The following is a 14,700-nucleotide window of genomic DNA, read 5'->3' as shown; positions in this document are numbered from 1 at the left end:
CTACAGATTATTTTAGTGTCAGGTGAGGACTTTTATTTCTGTGTAGATGTGTACAAAACTTGAGTGCTATAAACAAGCCTCAGGCTGTAGTTTAATAATCTATTTAGGCCACCAAAGTATAAACTCTTGCTGAATATGGAAGGTCCTGGCTGTGGGTTCTGGGTCCTCTGCTTATCCTGGCAGTGCTAACCTGTATTGCACTGCATTGTGTTCTGATTCAGATCATTTGATGCAGCCTAAACAGAAGTTGTCATTAAAAAGAACAAATACACAAAAAATCCACAAGAACACCCCACCACTGCCACCCACTCCTCCACCCCACCCCCCCACCCCCAAAAAAAAAAGTCTAGTTTTTCACTGATTTTTTTTTTTCTTAATCTGACTCACTAGAAGGAAAAAGAGTAAAAATTTGCAGCCAAGGTGAGGAGACAGGGCAGGACTGCTGCTTTGTATTGCAGCCTGTGTGGGTTGTCCTTCAGAAACTCTGTTTAGACCAGTCCTCAAACTGCAGCTCCCAGCCTTTGTACAGGGAGGAGATTATCTCCATCGCTGTTTGCGAAGGACACAAACATCTCTGATACTGATTCCTGTAAGTGGTACCAGCATGCTTGATTGAAGTTCTGGGATTAATAATTATTGAGGGGAGTAGTATAATTAAAAAAAAGAAAGAAAGAAAAAAAGTCATGCTGTTTCTGGATGTAGTTATGCTTGTCCCTACACTTAAATGTTGCTGCTAAAGAAGAATTTTAGAAATACGTCATTTAAATGCTTAATAAATAAATTAAAACACCTTCTTCCAACAGCATTTTTTTTCTACAACTACAAATTGAAAACTGCAGAGTAGTTGTTTTTTAAAGCACAATCTGTGGTAGAGCTCTGTATAAGTTTGCTGTTTTTTAAGATAAGTTTCGTGAAATTCTGATGCTTATCCTTAAGAGAAGGGCTTTCACCTTCACAATTTAGTAAAAAACCTTCAAGGAGGTACTAAGCATATTTTGGATTGGGTAGGCAGATTAATGATTTCTATTTACCAATAGAAAAACTGGTAGATAGAGAGAGTGGCAAAGAGCAGGACTTAAAACAGAGATAACATTACTTATAAGCTGCCAAAATATATTTTGAGATTTTATACATGTCTTCAGATAGAAAACATACATTTTATATGTTTATGCTTATATTTTAAGCCGTGTGTTGATGTTACCAGCATGTAAATACTGTTTCTCATGCTATATTGAACGTCACTTTTAATTATGGCTTAGACTTTGGATTAAATCCTTGGCAACTGTCTTCAGAACTTTGGGGTGATGCCTTTTGGTATTTACAAATATCTAACTTCTGCTTATATCAGGTATTGCATATGAAAATCAAAGATTCATCAGTTTTAATAACAACTGATTGTATGAACATTCATTTCTGTTTAAATTCCTGAAGAAGTTAAGCCAACTGAACTTTCCCACTGCTCTGGCAAGGAGAAAGATGGATTAATAATTGCTAGAAAAACAAAGGAACACTTTTAGAAAATTAATGCCCTTTACTTTGAACTCTTGTAATAGAGTAAAATACTAAAATGTTTATTAGAAAGGAGTAGAAACAATTAAACACTAGCTCTAGCTGTTAATAGGTAGTTGCTTCATGAATTATCCAGCTGGTTTGTTTAATTAGCTGCAGTTTCTGATCCTCTCTGAAAGGTCTTCTCAGAAGAGCCACATGAAATATGCAATATCCAAAGTTATCCTCACCATTTTGCAGCTTTTCCAAGTCTAATTTTTTTATCACGTTGTACCACCTCTTACATCTGTGTGACTGGATGAATCTTCGGTGCTGTGTGCTTGCAGAAATCTGTGTTTTCAGTAGGACACTTAATGTTCCATTCTGTATCATGGAACAGAGTTACTCTTTATTTGGGAACTGAATATTTGAAGCTGCACTCTAATTGAAGCAGGACATTATACCTGCCCAAACTTTTAAAGATACTGGCAGCAGGATGGACAGAAAAAGGCTTCTGGTTATCTTTTTGTTCTGGTGCTTCAAACTAAAATTCCTAGATCTGGGGTTTTTTTACCAAGTTTAGTGTCTGTAGAATTGTAATGCAAATTTAAACTGTAATGTTTAAATTTAAATATTGAGATTATTTACAATCAAAACTTGTCAATTACATTTAAATGAACTAGCTCTCAAACTTCTCTTTTGTCGGTGCTTGGTTAGTATGTTACTTCAGAAATGTGGTGTCTGCCCTTGGGATATGGATTTTTAAGACTAGCGACTAGTCAATGTTATGCATTATTGCTCTGTGTGTTTTGTAGTAGAACCCTAGAAGTGTTTTCCTAAAAATACATACTTTTTATTGTGGTGGTTATAGCAAAACTGAATTTTGAGAAAATCTTGAGTCCAGGTCCTACCTGAACAATTGTATTTTTACTTGTCTGTGAGCGTGTTATTTGACCCCTTATAGCTTGATCACTCTAGTAGGGAAAACAGGTCTGTATAGAACTGAGTATTTTGGCTGAAAAGTCATATATTATTTCAGTATTTTAGTTGGTTTAGATTATTACAATATCTGAATTCTAACAGAGATGATTGATGCACTGAGTTGGGCAGCAACTGAACACCTGTATTATGCCAATGATTACTGAAAATGAACTGAAGCTTTGCCACTGTTTTTGGGATCTCTGCAATAATTGTGCTCATCTTGTCCTAGATAATATGCTTTGAGTTATGATATCTTAACAACTTGCTTGCTTCAGTAATTTGACAATGAAATAAGGAAAAAAAACCCACCTGATGTTGTAAAAGTGCTCCCATTATTGAAAGGGTTTTTAGAGGCTCACTGTAGTCAGATTGAATTTGCTGTGTTGCCAGAAGTGGTGCTCACAACTTAACCAGCGTAACAATATTCCTTGAGCCTCTATAAAATATTAGCAGCTATTTGAAAGTTGGTAGTATATATTACTGAAAACCTGGCGCATATATGTACATATATACACACACACGCACAGAGAGCTGTTTAGGGAAAGGAAGATTGTAACTTGCCTTTGTTTCCAGAAGATTAACACAAAATGAAGCTTACTAAGTCTCCCATCTTAAACTTTTCAGATAGCTGTGGCACAGAAACTCTTAATCTGTGGACTGTCCTTACTCTTCCATATGACTATTACAAAAACTTTGCCTGTGGAATACAACATTGATGATAACTTCAGAGCTACAGCATCATGGCCTGTAAGGTTTTTCTACCTATATGTATCTCTTATGGCTGCCAGACCCAAGTATTATTTTGCATGGACTTTAGGTAAGTAGATCTATTAATAGATACACTTTCTTTTAATTTTTTGAGTTTCATTTGAGATGCTGCATGCTAAGCATGTATTAAAAAGTGACAGTGCCCTCTTGAGGCCCTAGGAAAACGTGATTACTTCTAAGTATTATGAGATATTGTCAAAGTATATTGAATAGCATCTCTCTTTTTGAGAAACAAAGCTCGGTACATCTAAGCACAGTGTTGTGACAGTTTTGCGAATGAGATCATGGTCTCCCGAACAAATCTGAGTGAAACACAAGGTTTTTTTGAGAACGATACTATTTTAATGAGCAATGACTTTCTTGGTTTTTGAGAAGTTGAAGTAAATCTAGTCTGATGTACAGTCCTGAATTGGTTATTTATTTTGATACCTTGATTTTGGCATATCTGAGAAGTTATTCTAAGCCTTTTTCTGTGGTTAGTTATCAGTAATTTGCTTGATGTTATTGAAGCATGAAGGAAAAATGAGTATATTGAAATTCAAGTATATCATAAATTTTGTTAATAGTAGATGGCATTCACAGTAGGATTGTCAGAATTTCATGGGTGACACTTCAGTTTTAGTCTTTGTTTACTAAAAGTTCTAATGACTGGGATACCACCTGTAGTCACTGATTTAAGACAGCTGATATAGTTTAAAGAACATTTTGCTTTTTACTTCCTGCTACTTGAAAAAAAACCAACACATAAAACAGCAAAATGCTGTATTTATGTAAGCTGACATCTTGGAAGTGGCTCACAAAATAGATTTCATCAGCTTCTTCCTTCTCTCCAGTTTAACATATTTGTTTCATAATTCTTTTGAGAGAGAATCTGTGGGAAACAATGCAATAAAAGAAAGCTTTAGTGTAGCAGAGCAGCATGACTCACTTACAGCTGCTGGTTTCATTCCTGGTCAATGAATGAAGTGCTTTCAGCTTGTCTGGATATAGTAATTCTGGGGCTTGTTGTGGAATGAAATAATTTTGAATATTGTGCTCTTATGTGCCAGTATAATGGCCTGTAAAGAGTAGGAGTCATCTGAAAAACTAATAATCTTTGTGGAGTTTTTTTCTCCCACTATGATACTTAAGATGGATTTCTCCTTATGCACTTGCTAGTAGTGTAGAGCTAGCCTCAGTAAAATGCTGACAAAAAACTTTTAGTTTGCTAAATAGCGCTTTCTTTTTTTTTAACCACCTTCCTTCCACTTTACCGAATGACTTCTAATGGTATGCATAGAACGTGAAGGGGCCTTCACAGTTTTACCAGATGTTATGCTTTTGAGTTGTACATTACTATTCTTCACACTTCAGAAAAAAAAATCTGTTAAAAAAATGAATTACTTATAAGGAATACTTACCAAATGCTAGTTAATAAAATGAGTACTTACTGTAGCTATAGTCTTTGTACTCTAGCTAGCAAGAGATTACAGCGTTCACCTCCAGCTGTTTCTAATTGAGCATAAAACCATTGTCTTAATGTTTGAAGTTGATATCAGTGATATCAGATGTATGGCAGCAAATTTTTTTGCTTTCAAAGATGCTTTTAAAAATGTTTTTTATGAGGAAATAAAAATAATATGTATTAGTCTGTATCTGTAATACTGCAAACTCTTCTTCCAGACTGGTAGGTAACTGGGGAAGCTGAACTTCAGGAAAGGAACTGTTTGTGTGTCTGAGTCAATTGTTTCTTTTACTTTCCAAATACACTGGATTAATACCTTGAAAAACTTGTTGAGAAGAAAGGAAAACGTAAAAGATTAATTTCTCTTACATGTCACTATGTATAAAGTAAATTCTTGTTAATATGGCAATACAAACTGAGCCATTTCTCTTGCCTTGCTAGTTGTGATTTAAAAAGTGACGGTCTAATTACAGTGCTTTAGATGAAATCTGAACTAACTCATGAGAGGGCTCACGCCCTGTAACTAGAAGAGTGGATCTGTATTGCTTCTGCAGAGCTTTTTGCCTGCCTCCCTTCCAATTCCCCAGGACCCCTCTGAACTGGGAGAGGAGCTGGCATTCTTTTTCCCATGGTCACTTACTTACCCGTGTAAGTGGACACGTGATTGGGTTCATGCCTCACGGGTATGGGTCCATGACTGGGCACATGGAACCAAGCACCTGGCTCAACAGAGGCACAATACCTGGGAAAAAAACTCGTTTCCTTGTACGTGCCCATCCTAATTAAGAAGTACAGTGGAGGAGCTAACAAAGCTGAGGCAAAGGTGATGACTGAAGGTGGCAGTTGGTATGCAGACTGAGATCCCTTTTGATTTTCCTGTATAGTCCAGATGACAGTAGAAGCTTTTTCTCCTAGGGAAAAACATCATTTGCTTTGAACCATTCGACCTTTGACATGCTCTGTAAAAACTCAGCATTCAGAAGCATTGTTAACAGCAACCTTGCGCCGTTAGCAGAAGTCTGACAAACCCTCCATCACTTAGTAAATTACTGTTTTCTTCTGTTAGGTTTGCACTGGTTGGTACGTGGTGCTGTGAACGTGCACCTGCTTGAAGTGAATCAGTGCAATATCATCTTTATGCTTTAAACATCGCTGTTGCTGCGTAAAGACAACCCCAAAGACACGCATCTGAGTGTCGAGCTGATATCTCAGATCGTTACAACCAGCCACTGTTTTGTAGTCTTGATGCTTCTCATTGAGTTTGTTTTTCTGTCAAATTTCTCAAGCAAGTCTAAGTAGGTGGTATGAGACATCTGTACTGTGAAGTGGATAGTGCTACCTTTCCTTCTTTTCCTTTTGTATGAGGTTTTTAATTGAAAGCCAGTGTGTTGCTTAGATTATCTTCTGTTTGTTCATGTCTAATACGGTGATCCTCCATATTTTTAAAAAAATGTGTAGCCTTTACAATGTGATAAATATTTTGAATGAACAGCATGTTGTGCAATGCACAATTTGTAATATGGGCAGTTTATAATTAATTTGTTTCTTTTTGTTTCCTTGCAGCAGATGCAATTAATAATGCAGCAGGGTTTGGTTTTAGAGGCTATGATAAAAATGGAGTTACGCGTTGGGATCTAATATCAAATCTGAGAATCCAGCAGATAGAGGTTTGTTTCTGGCTCTTTCAAGTAAAATACATACTTTGTAGGTAGTTGCTAGTAATTTCAGTAACTTTGCCTACGCATTTAGTTCCTCCAGATAGTGAATGTGTTCTGAGTCAGAAATGACATGTTCACACCCTTAGGAAAGGATGAAAAATAGAGTCTGTTTTGAATATGTTCTACTTGTCAGTTGACTGCCAAAATATTTTGTGGTTATATGTAGTTGAGTAAATACCTTATTCAACTCATCACAAAGTTGGGGTATTTTTATAATTTGTCAGAATTTTGAAAAAATTTATAACACACTACAATTATAAAAACAATTGGTTTGTTTTTACTTTACAGTTTTCCACAAGTTTCAAGATGTTTCTTGATAATTGGAATATCCAAACAGCTCTTTGGCTTAAAAGGTATTTATTTCTTAAAGGAAAGCTTTTCTGCACTGAAGTTTCTTACATAAGTATTTCTTTGAAGGTAATCTAACATTTAAAGCTAAACCCCACAAAACATGAGTTGTTTAGCAGCTGCATGGGATGTTCTTCTTGTAATACTTGAATTAAAGCATCTGAATTTATAACTTCTTTCTTAGTGTAAACCTCAGGTTATGATAGAAACTGGTTTTCTTCACTGGTCATAGAGCTACTGATGTGTGGAGATGTGTCTTGTATTTATTTGTTTTTATCCCTTCCCTTTCCCCCACCTTAGCATTCAAAGAAGTGCATGCTGCTGAGAGCAGCAGGCAAAATGTACATCTTGGCCTGGGGAAGTTTTGCATTATTTTTAGCCACACAATGATAAAGGAACTTCCACACATTCTGTGAGAGAACTTTCTGCTCTCTTTCCCTAATGAGTGCATGGCAAGTAGCAAACCCTACAATGTGCTATCAACAAAAATTGCAAATGAATATTCCTCTGATGCACTTTTTTTCTTGTCTGGGGAACAGGTATAGTGCCCAGTGAACTACATTATTCTGCATTTACTACTACTTTGTAGTAACTGCAAAGCAAAAGGAGCGTTCTTGACTTGTGCATGGGATGGTGTGTCCCTTCTCTTAGTCTCTGTTTATTTGATCTTTTATCAGTAGCTGCAAGTTTAACTGAGATTCCTATCGTGGCGTCACTCAGAGGACTTTATCTCTTACTCTGGATGGCTGGAAATAGGATGTTTCTTCCGTCAGATTTCTTTATAGTGTATTCGCTTCCATAATATTTTCCCTAAGTATTTTTCTGACCCAATTAAAAGCAGATACTGAGTTTTGTGTGTTTATTCTAAGTGGGTGAAAAGGCAATAAAATCTATTGCTAGGACAGTCAGCAAGGAAGAATTGCATGCTTACAGGTATTGAAATGTATCATTTAATAAGCAAATAAGCTATTTGGGTATTTTAAAATGCTTTTTCATTTAGAGAACAGAATTTTATCAGTATTAAAACTTCATAGGAAAAGGTGGTATTTCTAAAAACTTTCAAATCTGTTAAATGGAGTGATTCTAAATGAAAATTCCTTTTAGTGGAAAGTAACATTTCTCTTAAGAATTAAAAGAAAAAAATATAAATCAGTTTCTGAGGGTGACATTAAAGAATATGTGGGGAAAAAATTAGAAGCATCTCTGTTAAGAAGTATTTTTAAGGACAGTTATAGAAGACTCTTTGAGGACAGAGTAAATCCATATTGACTCTGCCACAGTGAAAGGGAGAGAAGGGTGGATGCTTTCTTGCAAGTAAAAGATTGTTTTAATGGTTATGTATGTGGACCATAAACAGTGGTACAGAATATATATTTTATTACCAATCTTTTGGCTAGTTGGAATGCTACAGCGGTTCAGACAGAGGCTCATGTATTACTTTAAACATGCACTTTTAATACCTCACTTGTTTGCCATTTATAGAAGTATCTAAAATCTTAGCTGTTAATCTCACGTGGAATACCAGACGTCAGCATTTGTTCTGTTCTTTTCTGATACTCTCTAAAGAGAAACCAAACCATCGGATTACAAGACTTAAACCCTGACTGTGCGTAAAAACAAACTCCTTGTAAAAGTAGAATTAACAGAGCTACAAATCACAAAGAAGTTTAAGGAACATTTAACATATGTCACAAAATACAGCAGTTCAAAGGTATTATTGTTACAAGCTTGCAAGTTAAAATAGGGATTTACATAGTAGCATATATCAACAACATATATCATGATAATGTTTCCTGACTGGTGAAGCTGTTATGTTCCCCCTTGGCCTGTTCATTCTTTTTTCCCCAAAGAAAACGTCTAATTCCAATTGTCTTTGGTCAGGTTTGCAAAACCTCTGTGCTTCTTGTTGCTGCTCTCTTCTGGCATATTTACAAACTTCCTGTCTTCTTGCAGTGGATGTAGTACTTCTGCTAAGACCTCCGAGGTCTTTCCCTGGCTTGTTACAGGCAGAGTTGAAGATTTGAGTGGATTTATTACCTCCATTTTCTTCAGAGAACACTCTTTCTAATACATCACAGTATTACCTCTGTCTTTTTTGCAACAGCAATCTACTGTTGATTCATGCTCAGTGTTTCATACTGTTGGTTCATGCTTGGCTACACTTTTTCAGTAATGTTACAGGAACGGGTACTGCTTTCTATTTTCCAGTTTCCTTATTAGATGTTCTATACTTTGGATGACTCCTTGTTGGTTTCAGAACGTCATTCAAGTCTGCCAGGATAGTTTTGGATTCTAGTGCTCTGTCTGCCAAGAAAACAATGCTGATCTTGTCCACCCCACCTCCCACCCCATAAAAGAAAGGGAAGGCAAGGTGGAATAATATACTTCTCAGTCTACCACCCAAGCTAGTACTGGGAATATAGAACCAGACCGAAGGCAGTACCCTGTTGAACAGTTGATGCATCTTCCTACTTCTAGAGAAAATGATGGATAAGATACCCTGCACCACCTGTATTTGAATAGATTTTGTCAGCCTGTGGTGATGACCATATTTCCTTGGCTTGCTTTTAGGAATGTCAAGTGAAGTATTTCAACAGTATTTATTCTTGAACTCCATGCAGGGGTTTAAGCTTGCTTTTTACTCTTTGAAATTAAAGCCTGATTATTTTTTTTCTAGCACGTACCTTATCTGACTTGCATTGATATAGCTAAAACTTGGTTGGTTAATGTATTTTTGCTAGCTCCTGAGTGCTTTGAAGGGGAGAATTTGCTTGAAGTTGTTTAGACCAAATAAAGATCTAAGCCGTTTATCAGTTTATTAATGAGACATAATCAACCACCAGTCAGCAAAATATACATTTAGAATAAATATCAGTACTAGAGCAGATAGTGTTGTACACATTTAGTGTTCTGGTTTAATAAACATTTCTAAACACTCTTCTGTAACTGATCCCAAGGAGTTTAAAAAGTGCACATGTATGCACACAGTTACATGCAAGCTGTGCCTCCGCTCCTAAGGACACGGGGAATACAAACCCACGCCTCCTGGAAGCGTGGCCCCCTGCTTGTGTGCACTGCCTGTGGGGGCCCTGTCTCTGTGTCAGCCCCCTGACTCACGTGCCAGTTAGGAAAGCGTGCCATGATTCGGGTGCGTGCGGCAGATAGGCATGAGGTGCTGCTCCCCGTGCTGTGCTGGCAGTCCCCTCACTGGGTGCAGGCTACTCGGCGTCTCCAGGGAGGACGCTCTGGCTTGGCGGAGACGGAGGTCGTGATGCTGGTGGGGCAACTTCAGGCAGTGTCAAACCAACTTTTGATGACTAGTGTTTTGCTCCAGGATGTCTTCCTGATTTGTTACAAATTGTCTTAATGTTTTTGTACTTTCTGGGCTGACAGATTCTCTCTCTTAAAGGTCTCAAAAGCGTCTTTGAAATTCTGTGGTTACTGTTCAGTCTGGCCAGTGTTGCTTTTCTCTTCAAGGTGGTCTGGTTTTGGCAAATGTCCTCAGATAGGTTTGTGTATTATACGTGCATGCACCTGCACCCTACTTAGCCCCGTGTTCTCATCTTAAAGGCTGTTGTTTGGGAAGGGGAGGGGGTTGTGCTGGTATCCTGTGCTGAAGACCTCATAAGATAAAAGGTGCCACATCTATTTGACTGGAGTAAACTTACTTAGCAAAATAGGCTTTTGATCTTTCCCTATTCAGATCCTGTGTTTTTGCTTTCTGCTCTTTAACATGTATCGTTTGGTCTCGGCAGTCTTTTCTACATATGGAAGTTGTAGTGGAGTAGTTACTTTACTAGTGGATGTTTCAGCCCTCTGTATCATTGGCTTGTCGGCTTTGAATAGTAGATGTGCATTCTCTGTCTGTTACTTGCTATGTGTTTATACAACCTTTTGCATATTGGTGTCTCTGACCTCTTTTAGTTAAAACTCATTTTTGTACGTTAGCCTTAGATTTGTGTTCATGCATGCTTGTGCTGTTTACTTTTGCTTCATGTTAGTGTCTATCTGTTCCCATATTTCCTATTGCTTTTTGGTTTTCAGATCATTAAAGAACTCTTGATGAAGTCGTATCAGGACCTTACCATGTTTCCATTCATTCTTCCACATCATGATGGTTTGTCATTGTGTCATTTAATGTTGTCTTCTAGCAACTACCTTTCTTGGATTCCTTTTTCCTTTCTTCCTTCTAGAATTCCTTATTGTAGGACCTTGCCTAATAATTCAGAGTCTCATTTTTTAAATGGCATCATAGTTCAGTGTTCTCCTTATCTAGTATTCTCACCTCCCTAGAGTCATTAATTATAATTTCATCATCATGCTCACCTAATTGCCCTACACAGACACATTTTCAACTGTAGTCTCTTCATTGCTCAAAATTGAAGGTAGTTGTTACTTCTCCCCTTCTATAAGCTGCTTTTATTTTATGAAACATACGTATCTGACTCATTGCTAGAGTTCACGGTGTGATCTGTGCCTTCCGGTGTAGCTTTTCAAACATGTTCTTGCATGGCTCAAGATCCTTTATTAACACCAACACCTGTCTGGGGATGCTTGTGTATTATTTATTATAAATAACTAGCATATGTGATGGCACTGAGCAGAGGTTACCGCTGAGGGGTTATCTCCGGAGTGTGAGTAGCTTGAAGTATTTCATGTAAGTCGTACTGGCAACATTACTAAATAATAATAAACTGTGATTGCATTGCAAATGATGTGTTGAAGATGAAACTGTTAAAAGTAAAAATGGTAACAGGGAAGATCGGAGATTTGTCTCATGTTATTTATCTTGAATTGTCTTTGACTTGCTAGAGTGTGCTATGAGCGAGCCACCTTCAGCCCAACGATCCAGACCTTCATCCTTTCTGCCATCTGGCATGGGGTTTACCCAGGATATTATTTAACGTTTTTAACAGGAGTACTAATGACACTAGCAGCACGAGCTGTAAGTACCAACCAACTATCTTCAAGTTTTGTAAAAGAAATTTGATCATGTTCTGTAGTCCAAAGGTGCACTTCAGAGTTGATACATGGTCTGTCTGGTAGTGGTGTTTACTTTTCAGTTATTAATCATTCCCATTGCTCTCATTACAAGGAGGGGTTGATCTGTGGAAAGCAAGACTGTACCCAGCCTATAACATCATTGCAGCACATTTTTTGTGGAAGCTCTTCCTCTGTATTAACTGATCATGTATTACTATGCCATGCTGAACAGGATGATGTTATCTAAGATCAGAAAGTTTCTTCAAAACGATGATGAAAAATCACTGATGATGAGTAGCTTAAAATTTGGGGATCAGTGCTATATGTTTAGAGTCTGTCCCCTCCCTCATTTCTGTCTGGTACTATTGTAAAGATGGCGACTGAAGAATGCTCCCCAGCAGCCAGCAGATAAAAATCTCTAGTGCAGTTGCTATTCAAAATTGGCCAGCCAGCAGTGCTGTCACATTAATAAGCTTTTGCAGCTGCTGTTCAGAACCATATGGAACCAGAAAATCTGCCAAGAAATCTCTCGCAGTTCTGTTTCAGAAAGCTGCGTAAGAACAGAGGCAGGTTTATCAGTTACTGAATGGGAAAGAGGAACGAGCAAATCACTTGTCGGCTCGGAGCAGCATAACAGACCAGTTCACTGCTGAAAGAAACAGAATGAGAAGTGAAGCAGACTGCTCTTTGTTGCTATAATAGCATGGGGAAGGTGGTACTTCAGATTTAGATTATTACTAATGGTGATAAAACAGATGCTCCTCCTCTTCCTTCACAAAGATGTGGGAATAGTCCTTGTTTGACAGAATTGGCTCCTTTCTTTACAATAGGTATAGATGCCTTCTCCTTCCCAGACTCTATCACAGTGAACTTTTTATGTTTTATCAGCCAGGGGCTGGTACAAAAGCCAAGGTTCAGGGACAGTTCACAGGTAAAAGTTGTTGTGTTCCCGTAGTAAGGTGAGTCCAGTAAATCGGAGTGCTCACTGCACTGCGTCCTGGCCTTCGCTAGTAAGCTGCGCTGTATTCACATTTTATATGTAGCATTCAATAGGCTATTAGATAAAAGTATTTTGAGTTTCTGTAGTAACACGTAGTTCATATTAACTGGTAAGATATGTTAGACATACTTCATACTTATTATTATACTTTACTAGCCTTTAACTGCAAAGTTTGGTACCTCTGATCCACACTTTCTTCTCCTGTCACGCCTAAACATGTATGCAACTCGTTTTACTCTCTTTAATCTTTATATATCTCATAATCATGTGTTTACTAGGAGCAAATACAGCTTTATCCTAAAAGTTGTCCTTCGAGTCCTAAAATACTAGATAACTCTACAAGAAATTCCGTGAAATTTCATCCAAGTTTTAAAGAACTTATGAACAAGTCATTGTTGGTGACTATAAGAGAAAACTAGGGGATGATGGCAGGATGAAGGGTGTGTGGCTAGAATTACTTGTTAGCTTAACTAAACAAAGGCTGAGTGGGAATGTGTTATCTACAGGGGAATTTGGGTAAGAAGGAGAAAGAACGGTAAAGAAGGCTTTTAATGTAAGGGATGAAATTAGCCTTGGATATGTTCTTTAGAACCAGGAGTTCTAAAGTTTCTAAAGAAACTAAATTTTGAGGAAGCTGAACTGTACCTTGGTATGCAGCTTTTCAGAGAGGACTACCTCAGTGCAGATGTCTGGAAATTGACTTCGATAGCAAGCCACACAAAGGCTGAATTGAGCCATCTTGGCTTGTCAGCAAATAAGAGTGTGAGGAAGAATGACAGTTCAGTCAATGGAAGGGCAGAGATCCATGGGTGTCTTTTCCATTTTAGAATTAAATAAAACTGAACCCAAACCTGTGTGGGTTTCGGCTTTTTTTTTTAAATACCTTTGGTATTCCATTGCTTGAACAGAATTTCACAAACAAAAGAAAACAGCATAGAAAATTGAGTCATTTTATAGTAGTCCCACTTGATACTGGTTGTTACTAAGACTCCTGAAATATATCATTAGAACTGATACTTTGTGTATTCTGATTTATATTCTACTTGTCCTAAAATATACCTTATTAGCAAGCATATGAATATAGCTTACCGTATAGTAGCTTTCGACAGAAGCATTCTGGCTTTCATTTACTCCAACACTATATTTAAAGAACGGCTTGATAGAATAAAATGTCTGCCTCACTCAGACTCGCAGTCCAAAGCTGCGTGGGATTTAGTGGGGGACTTATTTAGTTAAATTTTGCTTAAATTCGTAAATACTTAAAATTCCTGTGCTGGATGAAGCACATGATCCTAAAAGGCAGGGAGTTTTGACTGACTGCTGTTGAAGTTGATGGGCATTTTGAGTAGTTCAAAGATACTTGACCAAACTGCAGCATGTAAATTCACCCTGTGAATTTTGTGGAACTACAGCAAGCTCACTGTACAGTAAGATAGCTCTCAAAGTATATTCCTAAGATAACTTACTATTATCTACTTTTTCAGATAAGAAACAATATCAGACACTATTTTGTTGAATCTCCTGCTGTTAAACTATGTTATGATATTATAACATGGATGGCAACTCAAGTGGCAATAAGTTACACAGTCGTACCGTTTGTACTGCTCTCTGTAAAACCCTCTTTCACCTTTTACAGGTAAGCACATTCTGCCTGTTTCCTTTTTCTTATCTTTACCTCGGAATAGAAATATTCTGTGGCATAAGATTTCTGAAGCTATTTTACTGATAACTACAAGATTGATTTATTAGCTGAGCAAACTGTATTTCTCTTCTAGGGCTTGAACATAGTCTGTGTTGTGTAGGAGAAACCATAAAATGCTGTCATTTTCCTGTCATAATAGACTTTTATTCCCTGGGCAGGGAAAAAACCCAACCAACCAAAACCAAAAGCAAGAGGGTACCTTTGAGATTACTATATGCACTTGAACTCTTCTATAGCAAGACTAGATAATGACCTCCCAAAAGTACCT

The 14,700-nt window shown here is 37.4% G+C and overlaps 1 protein-coding gene across 2 annotated transcripts in view; it reads left to right on the top strand.

Moving 5' to 3' along the window:
* The window catches only part of MBOAT2 (membrane bound O-acyltransferase domain containing 2), a 174,036-nt gene that overhangs the window by 152,379 nt on the left and 6,957 nt on the right, over positions 1–14,700 (top strand). For both annotated transcript variants that reach the window (XM_055714177.1, XM_055714176.1), the window contains exons 8-12: positions 3,094–3,286; positions 6,245–6,348; positions 6,688–6,752; positions 11,560–11,692; positions 14,215–14,366. In XM_055714177.1, coding sequence (XP_055570152.1) covers positions 3,094–3,286; positions 6,245–6,348; positions 6,688–6,752; positions 11,560–11,692; positions 14,215–14,366 — 647 coding nt within the window. The remainder of the gene's footprint in view (positions 1–3,093; positions 3,287–6,244; positions 6,349–6,687; positions 6,753–11,559; positions 11,693–14,214; positions 14,367–14,700) is intronic.

The sequence above is a fragment of the Falco cherrug genome, chromosome 6 (assembly GCF_023634085.1).
Source record: "Falco cherrug isolate bFalChe1 chromosome 6, bFalChe1.pri, whole genome shotgun sequence".
Lineage (NCBI taxonomy): Eukaryota > Metazoa > Chordata > Aves > Falconiformes > Falconidae > Falco > Falco cherrug.
This window is presented reverse-complemented; position numbering and strand designations above follow the sequence as displayed.